Source organism: Prionailurus bengalensis, chromosome E2, assembly GCF_016509475.1.
Source record: "Prionailurus bengalensis isolate Pbe53 chromosome E2, Fcat_Pben_1.1_paternal_pri, whole genome shotgun sequence".
NCBI classification, from domain to species: Eukaryota; Metazoa; Chordata; class Mammalia; order Carnivora; family Felidae; genus Prionailurus; species Prionailurus bengalensis.
In genome coordinates, this window is record NC_057352.1 from 9,019,484 (window position 1) to 9,033,192 (window position 13,709).

Sequence of the window (13,709 nt, forward strand, 5' to 3'; positions counted from 1 at the left end):
TGGGAGAATGGGGGGCTGAGGAGTTACCATACGCCTCGTTTTTGCCAGTAAAATGTGGGCACCAGGGACACGTGTCTCTTCCACGTGGCGGCTTTAAGAGCCAGTACCTCGTTCCCCATTTCCCTTTTCCCGCTGCCCTGAGACCAGCAACATCCCAGCTGGGAGCTGCTCACTCGCCCCCCACGTGGAAGCCATATTGGAGGCACGACACAGACAACCCAGAAAGGGAGCGTGAGGAGTGAGCGTTGCTTGTGGCCAGTCGCTGAGAGTTTAGGGTCTTTTCTTTTTTGTCTTAAGACCGGAGCATTCTTTTTTTTTTTTTTTTTTAAAGTTTACTTATTTATTTCGAGAGAGAGAGCATGCACGCGAGCGTGCCAGCGAGGGAGGGACAGAGAGAGAGAGAGAATTCTAAGCAGGCTCCACGCTGTCGGCACAGAGCCCAACCCGGGGCTCGATCTCAGAAACCGTGAGATCGTGACCTGAGCCGAAATCCGGAGTCAGCCGCTTAACCAACCGAGCCACCCAGGCGCCCCTGGGATGTTTTCTTCCGCAGCACTGCCCAACCTGAGCTGACACGGGTACAACCTTCCATGCACCTTCATTTAACAGAAAAGAAAACTGGGGCTCGGGGTGAAGTCACTTCCAAGGTCAAAGTCAAGTTTTGAACCCAGGTCTGCTTGACCCACGGCCAAGTCCCTCAGCACCTCCACTCTGTGGCATCATCACAAGTTTGGTAGACCGTTTGCGTAGGCCTGGGTACCACAGCACAGAGCTTCAGGGCAATGGCCCTGGAGTCAGAAAACAAACAAACAAACAAAAAACGACGAAGGATCCCCTGAATGAACCAAATCCAGCTGATTCCACTTGCTACACGGAGACGGAAGTATGTGTGGCATGAGGCAAACTGGCTTCCAAACTTCGCGGCAGAACCAAAGCTTGACGCAAGCCGAGCGTGGCATTTGGGACACTTCCTCCGTATCGTCAACGGCTTCATGAAGCCATTACCCCCCAGAAGCTCCGCCTCTGCCCTCTGGCTTTGCTCCCAGCGCCTGGGGCTCCTGAAGCTGCCCAGGGTGCCCCCCCTCACACGGAGCTGGGGCTCCACTCACCCCACGGGGCCTTCCCCGTTGACGCCCGGATCCACGTCAAAGGCCAGGTCCTTCTGGGTGGACTCCTCCTCGGGCTTCCTGGCATGGAGGAAAACGCAGGGTGAGGAACGGGGACGGGGCAAGCGGAGGAGGAATTCTCCAGACACAGACCCAAACTTCTTCACCCAGAGACATTGGCAGGGAGACAGCGAGGAACTTTCCTAGACTCACCCCAAAGGGATCTTCCCCCCCCCCGGGCCACAGCCAGAGGGCAGAGGAACCGTTCCCCAGAGACACTGCAGAGCCCCCCCCCCCCCAAGCTCACCTCCCAGACACGCCCCCAGTCTTGGGGAGGGAAAGAGAGCAAACGGGGAGGGGAAGCACTGGACAGACCAAGTGGGGAGGCAGCCAGATGTGAGCAGGAAGGGCAAACTGAGCACCACCCCCCTCCTGCCGGTCGGACCCCAGGGACTGACCTGAAGGTGATGAGGTTGGTGTAGATGAGTGGGGGGCAAAAGAAGGCGAGAACCAGGGCCCAGATGGGAGTGGTGCTGTCCATCTCCCCCCACCACTTCTGTGTCAGCAGAGACTGTGGGGTGTGAGGAGGGTTCAGAGCCTGAATCTCCCCACAGCCCCTTTCCAAAGACCCCAGGGAAGAACTGGGCAACAGCTGCAGCACACAGAGCAAGCGCCCAATATGGCGGCCGTAACTTTTTTTTTCGGGGGGGGGGGGGGGAGGGTCAAAGGTGAGGAGAACCTGTCCCAGGTTTTAGGGGGTAGAGTTTCAAAACCAACGTTTATTAACACAATATGCTAGATACCAGGTGAAGCATTTTACATAGATGAGATCACTGAACTCTCACCACCCCCCTCCCCCCCCCAGGAGAACAGGTACTGACTAGTATTTTCTCCCTTTGCACGGATGGGGCACGGAGAGGTTAAGGAAGAGACCCAAGCTGGAACTCACGAGTGTCACCACCATTCAAAGCATAGGACTCTGGGTAACTACTTGAAATGCCAGACAAATCCTTCCGGACAGGGGAGGACAGGACTTCCGGTTGGGGTGGGCAGGCTTCCTGAACTGAGGGTGGGATTCTCTGAGCCCCTGTCAGGTGTTGTTGGTTTTTTTTGTTTTGTTTTGTTTTGTTTTGTTTTTTTCTAAGTAAGCTTTATGCCCAACGTTGGGGCTTGAACTTACCACCCTGAGCCTGAGATCAAGAGTCACTGAGGCAGCCAGGTGCCCTACCCCTGTTCAGCTTTAGATTGATATTGGGAAATGTTTTAAAACGTCAGGATGGTCAGGATGGGAGCAACTGTGAGCCAAGCAGGGCTTCCCAAAGGAGAGGATTTCCCCAGGGGGAAGGGTGGGATTCCTAAATCAGAGTTCATCTCTGTCCAAAACACTAGGTAACTGTCCAGAGAGGTCATTCTAATTGCTGAGACCTGGAACTGAGGACCTCTCAAAGGAAGCAGGAAGGCCTTCCTGTGGAGGAGGCAGGGCTTCCTTTGGGAGGAGTGAGACTTCCCGTGGGAGTGGGCAGGACATCCTGTGTGCCAGAGGGGACTTTCTAAAGTCACCAGGAATTTCCCTATCGCGGAGGGAGCTTTTTAGGAGGGTGGGCTTTGCTGTGGGAAGGTTGGCTTTCCCGTGGCAGGGGGTGGGGCTTCTTCTGGGAAGAGCAGCCCTCCTGGGAGAGGGCTGAGAATTTCCGGAGGGTGGGTGGTCTCCCAGAGGGAGGCCGGTCAAGTCCATTCGCTGCTCGCAGGTGGGAACTGTTGAGGATGCCGGCACCTCAGGGGCTCACCTGGACCCCATCCTGGGCAAAGAAGGCACGGGCGTCGGCCTGCATGGCAAGCTGCAGGCAGGTGGCATCCCCCCAGAGCGGGCAGCGGCGGAGCAGTAGGCGAGCGGCCCGTTTCTCGCTGCTGCGGTAGCACTCCCCGAAAAGGTCTGGGGGCGGGAGACACAAATGAGGGAAGAGAAGGAGCGAGGGCGCGGTGTGCGGGGAAGGACGAGGGGACCGAAGGGGAAGGCGCAGGGCTGTGAGAGGAGGAGTGGGGGGGATGCGCACACCCCTCAAGGCAGCGCCCTGTCCCCGCCCCCACGCACGCGTGCCTGACGCACCAACACCCAGGCCCTCAAACTTGGCCGCCAGGTCCTTCCTCCGGGCCGCCTCCTCCGCCTCCGACTCCAGGCGTGCCAGCACGCGGAGCAGCAAACAGGCCCCGAGAGCCGAGGCCACGGCGTTGGAGCCCTGAAGACACAGAGAGAGGGGTCATGGATACGGGTCACAGTTTATTTGTTTTTCAATGTTTCATTTATTAGTTTTGAGACACAGAGAGACAGAGCATGAGCGCGGGAGGGGTAGAGAGAGGGAGACACAGAATCCGAAGCAGGCTCCGGGCTCTGAGCTGTCGGCACAGAGCCCGAGGCGGGGCCGGAACTCACACACCATGAGATCATGACCTGAGCTGAAGTCGGATTCTTAACGGACTGAGCCACCCCAGATGGGGTCAGAGTTTAGAGAGCCTCACGGAAGGTGGTGGTGGGGGGAAGCCTGTGGTCAAGGGAAAGGACAGAGCCAGAAGTGAGAAATTAACCAGGGTCATCAGAGGCCAAGATTGAAGCAATGTTTGTAGGTGAATCTGGGCATCAGGTGAAAATGTCAAAAGTCAGGAAGTTCAGGGGCACCTGGGTGGCTCAGTGGGTTAAACATCCGAATCTTGATTTAGGCTCAGGTCATGATGTCACACTTCGTGAGATCAAACCTCACATCAGGCTCTGTGCTGACAGCACGGAGCCCGCTTGGGATTCTCTCCCTGTTTCTCTCAGTTCGTGCACGCGAGCTCTCTCTCAAAATAAATAAATAAACTTAAAAAAAAAAAAAAAGTCAGATAGTTCAGGGAGCGGGGCTGGGGTAGAGTTCGAATGACCTCAGAGGTTACAGACAGGTCAAGCAGCAGTTGGAAGAAATGTCCCCTAAACTGGCAGAGTATGGAATTTCAAAACTCTGTCTCTCCAAAAAGCAACAGATAAGCTGGCAAAAACTGTCAGAACCAACTTTCTCAGAGTCCAAGACCGGACTATAAAACTTACAACAAATAGGAGAAAGTTCAACGAAGAAAGAAAACACCAAGTTTGGGCAAAAGAGCGCTGTGACATTTTAACTACCACTGTCAACACCCCGGCTCAAGGGCGGCCTGTTCCTGGTGCAAGCTGTTGGTACCAGAGGGAGATTCAGATCTTCTCCTTAAATAATTGTGGTTGTGTGCGCGTGTGGATTTAGCTGGTGGCTATCTGAAGGAACAGCTCAAGGGCCTGCGTTTTGTCTCAAGGTTCTCGGGCCTTCCCCCAACCAGAAATGGCTTCCCGGGCGGTGTCAGAAAGCATTTAAGGACAAATAGATTAGCCTCAGCCGCCTGAGGCAAAAAATAACAGTCAAGGCGAACAAAAGATAAATATACTCAGCAGCTGGGGAGGGAAGCGGCTGGGGGAAGAGGAGAGTTGAAGGAATAAGGGTTTGAGGAGTTCCTACGTGTATCAGGGAATCTAGAAGGCTACATGCATGACTGAGATGGTGCAGGCTCAGAAGAGATTCGAGAAAACGCTAACTTTTCACCTCTTGCTGACCTTTTGTGTCAGCAAAAGCAGGAAGTGAAGGCTAAGGCAAAATGGCAAACAGCCTGCCTGAGTGTCGAAAGACAGCTCCAGGGGTGTCTGCGTGGCTCAGCCAGTTGAGTGTCTGACTCTTGGTTTCGGCTCAGGTCAGAATTTTTGGGCTCAGGCTTAAAAATAAACATTAAAATTTTTAAAAAGAAAAAGAAAGCTCCAACACAGAGACAATCTGCAAACCAGGAGTGTTGGGCCCTTCACCCCTCACTCCCCCGCCCCCACCCCAGGCCCTGGGCATTTAAGGATTTCTCTGTCAAGTCACTAGCTGGCCACTAACCTAACAGAACAGGGACTTCAGGGGCCACACATGACAAAGAATAAAGACTTTACAAAAGAGCTTAGAAAAGTCACTGAACAAACACCACCACCGTCAACACAACAAACCACAACGCACCCTGAAGGAAGCGGGTGAGCTGACTTCCAGAGCGGCCACACTATATTATTCAAAATGCCCAGTTAAAACAAAACAAAACGATGAGGCAGGCAAAGAAACAAGAAAGTACGGCACGGTATCAGGGAAAAAAAAAGAAACAGAAACCGTTCCTGCAGAAGCTAAGACACCAGACTTACTAGACAAAGGCTTTAAATTAATTGCCTGAAATGTGCTCAAAGAGCTAAAGGAAATCATGGACAAAAACTCCAGAAAGCCAGGAGAAGGATGTCTTACTAGAGAATAGGAATAAAAAGACAGAAATTACCAGAAAACAAAAACCAAAAACAAACATAATAATTCTGGAGCTAGAAAGTGCAGTCACTGAAATGAAAAATTCAGTAGAAGGGCTCCACAGCAGCTTTGAGGAGACAGAAGAAAGAACGCATGAACTTGAAGACAGATCAATTGAGAGGATCCGGTTTGGGGTGCAGAAAGAAACAAGAATGAAGACAGATAAACAGAACCTAGAGACCTGTGGGACACTATCAACCACACCAATATATGTATAATAGGAGTCCCAAAGGGAGAGGACCGTGAGAAATGGCTAGAAAGAATATTTCAAGATGTAATGGAGTAAAACTCCCCAAATTTTGATGAAAGACATGACTCTGTACGTGCAAGAGCAAGGAACTCGAAGTGGGATAAATTCAAAGAGGTTCACGTTGAAAAACATTTTAATCCAATTGTCAAAAGCCAAAACCAGAGACTCGTAAGATCAGCAAAGGAGAAGTGACTGATCACACATGGGGAATCTCAGTAAGACTAACGTGTAGGATTAAATAGTTATAGTTCATATAATTACAAAACCATAAAGCCCTCGGAAGATAACACAGGGATAAAACTTCGTGACCTTGGATTTAGCGATAGTTACTTAGATGTGACACCAAAAGCAAAAACAAAGAAAAAAGACAGACAAGTTGGACTTGGTCAAAATTTAAAACTTTTGTGAATCAAAGAACACTGTCAACAGAATGAAAAGGCAACCCACAGCAAGAGAGAAAATATCTGCAAGTCATATGCCTGATACGGGATTGATATCCAGAGCATAGAAAGAACTCGTACAATTCAACAACAACAACAACAACAACAACAACAACAAGATAAACAAACCAATTTATAAAATGGACAAAGGACTTGAATAGACATTTCTCCAAGGATAAACGGATGGTCAATAAGCCCATGAAAAGATGCTCCGTGTCATTAATCATTAAGGAAACACAAATCGAAACCACATTAGGATGGCAATTATAAAAAACAAACAAACAAACAAACAAACAGAAAATAACAAGGGTGGTGGAGATGTGGAGAAATTGGAACCCCTGCACGCTGCTGGCGGGAATGTAAAATGGTGCGGCCACTATGGAAAATAGAACGGCAGTGCCTCAAAAAATTTAACCCAGAATTACTATATGATCCAGCAATTGGAGTCCTCAGTATATCCTCAAAACAACGGGAAGGAGGGACCCGAGCAGGTATTTCCACACCAGTGTTCACGGCACTATTATTCACAATAGCCAAAAAAGTCAAAACAACCCATGCGACCAGCAAGAGATGAATGGATAAACAAAACGTGGCGTATCCATACAAGGGCATATTATTCAGATGCAAAATAGAAGGAAGCGCGGCTATACCTACAACACCCGGGATGACCCACAAAAACACTATACTAAGCGTAAGAAGTCAAGTGCAAAAAAGCCACATCCGAGATGATTCCATTTCTATAAAGTATCCAGAATGGGCAGGTCCATAGAGACCGGGAGCAGATTAGTCATTGCCAGGGGCTGGGGGAGGAGGGAATGGGGAGCGAGTGTTAAATGGGTTTGGGGTTTCCTTCTGGGATGATGAAACCGTCCTGGAACTAGAGGTTGAACCAACACTGTGAGCCTACTAAAGGCTACTGAATTATGCAGTTTTAAGTGGTTCCAATGGTGAATTTTATATTAGATGAATTTGATCTCAATGAAAAAAGAAATCTAAGGGCCCCTGGGTGGCTCAGTCGGTTGAGCGTCCGACTTCAGCTCAAGTCATGATCTCATGGTTTGTGAGTCTGAGCCCTGAATCAGGCTCTGTGCTGACAGCTGAGAGCCTGGAGCCTGCTTCGGATTCTCTCTCTCTCTCTCTCTCTCTCTCTCTCTCTCTCTCTCTCTCTCCTGCCCCTCTCTGCCCCCCACTTGTGCTCTCTCTCAAAAATAAATATTAAAAATGGGGGGGGGGGACCCCTGGGTAGCTCAGTCGGCTAAGTGTCTGACTTTGGCTCAGGTCATGATCTCACGGGTGGTGGGTTCAAGCCCTGCCTCGGGCTCTGCGCTGTCAGCTCAGGGCCTGGAGCCTGCTTCGGATTCTGTGTCTCCCTCCCTCTCCCTCTCTCTGCCCCTCCCCTGCTTGTGCTGTCTCTTTCTCTCTCAAACACAAACATTAAAAAACATATATATTTTTTTAATTCTATATTTAAGCCATGGCCTGATGGGCTGAAAACAACCCAAGGCTGAAGAAGTCCTGTTAAGATATTTCTGTGCTATAAAAATAGGCTCAATCTTAGATCCTCCTCAAACCCTCCGACTCTTCTTTTTTTCTTTCTTTCTCTTTAAAAACTTCTCAAGCTTCTCAAATGGGTCCCAACACCTCCATCGCACCTGTTTTAGTCCAGGCCCTCATCTTGGCTGCCTGGAGGCCTCCAGATTCACCTTCTTAGCTGGTGTCCTTGCCTCGGGTTTTGTCCCCTTCGACATGGCCGCTACCACGATGCATCTCGATTTTCCAGGTGTAACTATGTTTAAACGACTCCCCCTCGGCTACCAGACAACCTTCTAACTTCCCCCTTGGAGGTAACCATTCCGAGAGAACGAGGCGGAGTCCCGTGTACGGACAAGGGAAAACGCCCAATATATATTGCTGGTGGAAACGACAAGTCAGGAGAAAGGCGTGATATTGGGGGTGGGCGGGTGGAGAAGCAGGGGATGGCGTCATCTATCAGGAATGGCGAACGGGGGTGGGGGTGGGGGTGACGTCAGGGGCCGGGCACTGGGGTCCAGTAGAAATAAAGGACAGGGCGGGACACAGAGAAAAGTAGAATCGGAGATCACGTCAGCACTCACCATCTCCCAGAAGTACAGGGCCATCTGAGCCCTGTTCAGGAACAGCGCCCAGAGGAGCAGGTCACTCCAGGGGGCCTGCCCGAGGACGGCGTCCAGCGTGAGTTCCGACGGGGCCTTGTCCTTCAGCAGGCACTTCTGCAGGCGAGGGAGGCGCGGTGAGGCCTGGCCCTCCCTGACCCCGCCCCCGGCCATCAGCCCCACCCCCGTCCAGGCGCACACCCCTCCCCGGCCCCGCCCCCAGGTCCTTCGGCACCTCCTCCCCGCGCAGCCCGGCCTCGCTCGCTCCTTACGCTCTCCTGGCAGCCTTGGCCCGGGTGGGGATCCACGACGCCCCCGGCGCTGTACCTCGGCGCGCACGTCTCCCCCAGCAGCAGCCGCAGCACCTGCCCCACGTCAGGGGGTCGGGGCTCCCCAGAGGGTGTAAGGGCTGGGGTTTTGGTGCCCGCGCCGTGGGACGCCTGCTCCAGAAGGCTGCGGATGAGCGAGTTGGCGGGCGCGGCGCTGTAAAGCTGGGTCAGGCGCGTCGGGGTCAGGAAGTGGCCCACGCTAAGGCCGTGGGAGATGAGCAAGCGCACGAACTCGGGCCGGTCGTTCAGGAGCGCGTCCATGAGGGAGGCTTCCAGGTGGAAGGACTGGCAGGGCGAGGATTGATGGGGTAAGAGAAGAGCACAGAAGACAGAAGGCCCGCGGAGGGCAGACGTTAAGGACAAGAGATGGGGTACAGAGCCAGGAGTGCACCACGGATGGGTAGGTGGGTGGGTGGGTGGGTGGGTGGGTGGATGGATGGGTGGGGATAGTGGAAACAAGACGGGAACAGATGGACAATTAAGAGAAGGCTGGACAGGCCATAATGCAAGGGCGGGTCAGATGTGGAAGAAGTCAGGGAGGGAGGAGAGTGCATCCTCCTTGTCAGGATCCACAGCCGCCGCCACCACCACCCCCGCTCTGCCCCCTCACCCGCCATTCAATGTCCCCTCGGAAGAGTTCACTCTGGGCAATGTCCACGCGGTTCCAAGCCACAGCCAAACGCAATTCGTCCAGGTAAGCTGAGGCTTCAGAGCTCCCACAGGCTGAAAGGGGGGGGGGGCAAGAAATGGGGGGGGGGACTTCAGATGAATGTCTGTTTTGCTTCTGTGGGGGATACCTGACATTTAAACCCCATAAAAAGGGGATGCTGTCGGGTACAGCCTGGGGTCTTTAAGAAGTCAGGCTATTGCAAGCATGAGATCATGCGCAGACCAGTGGTCTAGAGTCCTCAAGAAGAAGGAAAGGAAATCATGTATCCATTTAACATTTATTGAGGTAGGTTATGGACCAGGCAGTGGGCGGGATAGAGAGAGAAACCCCATACAGCCTCTGCCTTGAAGGAGATCATTCCAGAGACATGTGTCCAGGAACCACAAAACTACCCTCAAAGGGAATGGGGGGGGGGGGTGCTACGCTCGCGGAGGGGTGAGGGGGATCCAAGGGGGCCCCCTAGAGGAGGGGCACTGAGGTAGGGCTTTTGAAAGACAGGCAGGATTCGGAGGTGTGCGTCTAAGATGAGGAAAGAAACTTCAAGGCAGCAGGGAGCAGCCCAAGCAAAGGTCTGGGTGCAGGAAAACACAGGATGTGATGGCAAAAGTGAGTCGCTCTGATTTCCTGAAACTTAAGGGTATTTGTGAGAAGACAGAGAAGAAAAATGAGTAGCAGAAAATGAGACTGGAAAAAATATCCAAACATGAAAAGGGCTCTGGGAGACCCTGGAGATCACTGGGGTGGGGGTGGGGGACGAGGAAGAGCAAAAGTTGGATCCAACAATGCATGGATCCAAACAGATGCGGTCAACGAGAGCCTGAAAGGTGAGGCAGCCAGTGGTGCCAAGAAGTCGGGCAAGTGTAGACACGGCTGGGCCTCAGAGCCCCTGTGCCATGGAGTCCGTTTTTCCTTCTCCCTCTGCTTGCTCCACGCCGATTTCCAAAACAAAGGAGGGACTTTCAGCACATTTTGGTGGTTCCCAAAGTGGGTATGGCGGAAGGAGGGGGTGTAATCTAGTGGGGGGGCCGATGAGCAATGGGCCGAAGCAGGCGGACCTGGGATCCCATCCCAGCTCTGCCGGCACCAACTGAGTGTCTCGCCAGGAAAGCCACTGGACCTTGGGAGCCTCAGTTTCCTCATCTATAAAATGGGAATGACAATGGTTCCCCGCTTTGGGGACGCCTGGGTGGCTCAGTCGGTTAAGCCCCTGACTTCGGCTCAGGTCATGATCTCACCGTTTGTGAGTTCCAGCCCTGCCTCTGGCTCACGGCTGACCGCTCAGAGCCTGCTTGGGATCCTCTCTCTCCTCCCCTCTCTGCTCCTTCCCTGCTCGCTCGCGCGCTCTCTCAAAATAAATACGGTTAAAATTTTTGAATTAAAAATAAATAAACCTCCCCTACTTTCCTCACAGTTTCCAGAGAAGGAAAAAAAAAAAAAAAAAAAAGATTTGTAACATCTCGCTTTATATTCTGCCTAATCACGTCTCCCCAGTGGTCACCTGGACCTCCCCCCACCCACAGCCCTTCAGGTTCATCATGTCCCCCTGTGGAGCTCAGCATCTTTCCCCAGAACCGACCTTCCCTGGGTTCGGCGTCTCAGGGAGGGCCCCCCTTTGTCCACCCAGTGGATGAGGCAGCCCCCCTCCCACCCCGATTCGCTGTGCCTGCCCCCCCTTCCGTTCACATCCCCAAGCCCCACCTCTCTAGCCCCCTGACCCTCTGGCCCTAGCCCCACCCCACCCCCTGCGGGCAAGAATGGAGGATCACGGGCAAAATGTATGCTAACTGCTCAGCCCAGGCTCATCCCACGCTCTTTAAGGAACATGCTTCCTTCCACACCCGCTGAAACCGCATCCATCTGCTATGGCCCAGTCCGCCCGGCCATCTCCAATTTCCCCAGCAGAGGGGGATCACTTGCACCCCTTCAGCCAACACTGTCAACACTGTCCCCGGCAGAGCACCTCTTGTACAGAGCCGCTCTCTTTTCTCCCAGGAGGCTGGGAGTCAACTTCTGTGAAGTGAACCAGATTTGCTCGCTGATTGCCATTCTCCATGTAAGAAAGTGTCCCCACAAGGGGCGCCTGGGTGGCTCAGTCGGTTAAGCGTCCGACTTCGGCTCAGGCCATGATCTCACAGTTCGTGGGTCCGAGCCCCGCGTCGGGCTCTGTGCTGACAGCTCGGAGCCCGGAGCCTGTTTCGGATTCTGTGTCTCCCTCTCTCTCTGCCCCTCCCCCACTCACGCTCTGTCTCCCTCTGTCTCAAAAATAAACATTAATTTTTTTTTTTTTTTTAAAGAAAGTGTCCCTACGAGAAATGGAATTATATTAAGAAGAGCTCCCATGTAGGGGCCCCCCGGGGCCTCAGGCGGTTAAGCTTCCGATTTTGGCTCAGGTCACGATCTCCCAGCTGTGAGTTCGAGCCCCACCTCCGGCTCTGTGCTAAGAGATCAGAGCCTGGAGCCTGCTTTGGATTCTGTGTGTCTCTCTCTCTCTTTGCCCCTCCCCCACTCGCACTATGTCTCTCTCTCAAAAATAAATAAACATTAAAAAAATTAAAAGAAGAAGGAGAAGAAGAGCTCCCGTTTATTGGCCCGCCCGTGGGAACCAGGCATTGTTCATGAGCTGTCCCTGGGGCTCACAACACTCCTGCAAGGTATTCTCTCCATTTTTCAGAGAGAGAGAAACTGAGGCTCAGAGGAGGGTAGTCTCTTTCTCAAGGTCACACAGAAAGGCAGGGGCCAAACTGGTATTCCAATTCAGCTTTATCTGACTCCAAAGTCAAAAGTAACTGCTCGGGTCGGTTAAGCATCCGACTCTTGATTTCAGCTCAGGTCATGATCTCAGGGTTTGTGACGAGCCCCGCATCGAGCTCACCCCTGACCGTGCAGAGCTTGCTCGGGATTCTGTCTCCCTCTCTCTCTGCTCCTCTCTCTCTCTCAAAAATATTTTTTTTTTTTTAAAAGAGTAACTGCTCTTTCTGTCACATCCCAGAACATGACAGATACACCTGGGGTGGGGGCCTGGGGCTGAGAACGAATTATAAATTGACGCTATGCTCTCGGGAGTTTTTATCTATGGGAGTGTTTCCCCTATAACATTTCTGACACCAAAAACGACCCTCCCCACTCTATCATTTTTTTTTTAATGTTTCTTTTTGAGAGGGCGCAAGCTGGGGAGGGGCAGGGCAAGAGAGGAACAGAGGATCCGAAGTAGGCTCTGCGTGGACAGCAGAGAGCCCGACGTGGGACTCGAACTCACAAGCCGCGGGATCGTAACCTGAGCAGAAGTCAGACGCTCAACCGACTGAGCCACCCAGTCGCCCCTACTCCTTACCATGTATTTATCCCACTTCCTCATCTTACTAAGTCCAGATTCTACGAGCCCTTCAAGGCCCGCTTAAATACCTCCTCCTTGTCTCTTTACTGACAGTGGTTCCTCCCCTACGCTTTGGTCTTAAATTTTACTTAAGGTTGTGTCGGGACAACCCTCGTAGGATCTGGGGTCCTTGAGAGCAGGAAATGGATCTGCTTTGATCTCTGGACCCTAAGGTGGTGTTTGCTGAGTGAATAAATGATCCCCAGCCCAGCCTCTACCAGGTAGCCATTATGCTCCCACCCTCGGTTTTCGCCATTCATTCTAATAGTGAAATACTGGGAATTTCTCAGCAGGAAGCAGCGTTCTGGTTCCTCTCTGACTCCCCTACCCCTCGCTGCTTGAAACAGAGGAGCCACGTAGGCAAGGAAGACAAGGAGAGTGGGAGAATGGATGGGCGGATGGACGGATGGTTGGACGGATGAAAGATGGATGGACGCGGGCACTCGTGGATCCAACAGAAAGAAACCAATGTTGGCACATAACGAAAGTCTCTTGGGAAAACTGTCCAAATGACCCCAGGCAAAGCCCCAAGAAACACGGCCAAGGGGAATAATAAAAGGAAAGAGATAAAAAGGAGCCCGATGTAGATTAGAGACGATGGATAAAGTGCCCTGGGCGGGAAAGGGGTCCAAAGTCGAGCGGAGAGAAGGGAAGAGTTTGGGGGTCCAAGGCTCACCTTTGACAAGGGCCCTCAAAACAATGGTCTCAAATTCCTCAGGGCCATCCTCAGATGAATAGACTGTCAGCAGCTCCTTCCGGGTCATGATCCTCTCCACCTGCGGAATACCGCCTTCTGTAACTCCCAGCCCAACTCCACCTGGGCCCTGTCCACGGTCACAGGAGACCGTTCCCCTCTAGGGCCTGGTAGTCTAGGTGCCAGCACCCTTCACCCCCCAGAACCTGGGAGGCTGGGCCCCCAGGCCTCTCCTCCCCAAATCCATGAGTCTGGGCCTCCATTCCCCTCTTCCCTGAAATCCAGGGCTCCAAGTCCTCAGCATTCTCATTTCTCAAGACCCAGGAGCTCCCTCCC

General features: G+C 52.7%; 1 protein-coding gene across 2 annotated transcripts in view; it reads right to left on the reverse strand.

Moving 5' to 3' along the window:
- The window catches only part of TRPM4 (transient receptor potential cation channel subfamily M member 4), a 40,271-nt gene that overhangs the window by 15,316 nt on the left and 11,246 nt on the right, over positions 1 to 13,709 (reverse strand). For both annotated transcript variants that reach the window (XM_043600303.1, XM_043600302.1), the window contains 8 exons: positions 13,356 to 13,455; positions 9,247 to 9,359; positions 8,580 to 8,921; positions 8,290 to 8,424; positions 3,214 to 3,343; positions 2,894 to 3,039; positions 1,565 to 1,677; positions 1,110 to 1,187 (listed from right to left, as the gene is read on the reverse strand). In XM_043600303.1, the coding sequence (XP_043456238.1) occupies positions 1,110 to 1,187; positions 1,565 to 1,677; positions 2,894 to 3,039; positions 3,214 to 3,343; positions 8,290 to 8,424; positions 8,580 to 8,921; positions 9,247 to 9,359; positions 13,356 to 13,455 (1,157 nt within the window). The remainder of the gene's footprint in view (positions 1 to 1,109; positions 1,188 to 1,564; positions 1,678 to 2,893; positions 3,040 to 3,213; positions 3,344 to 8,289; positions 8,425 to 8,579; positions 8,922 to 9,246; positions 9,360 to 13,355; positions 13,456 to 13,709) is intronic.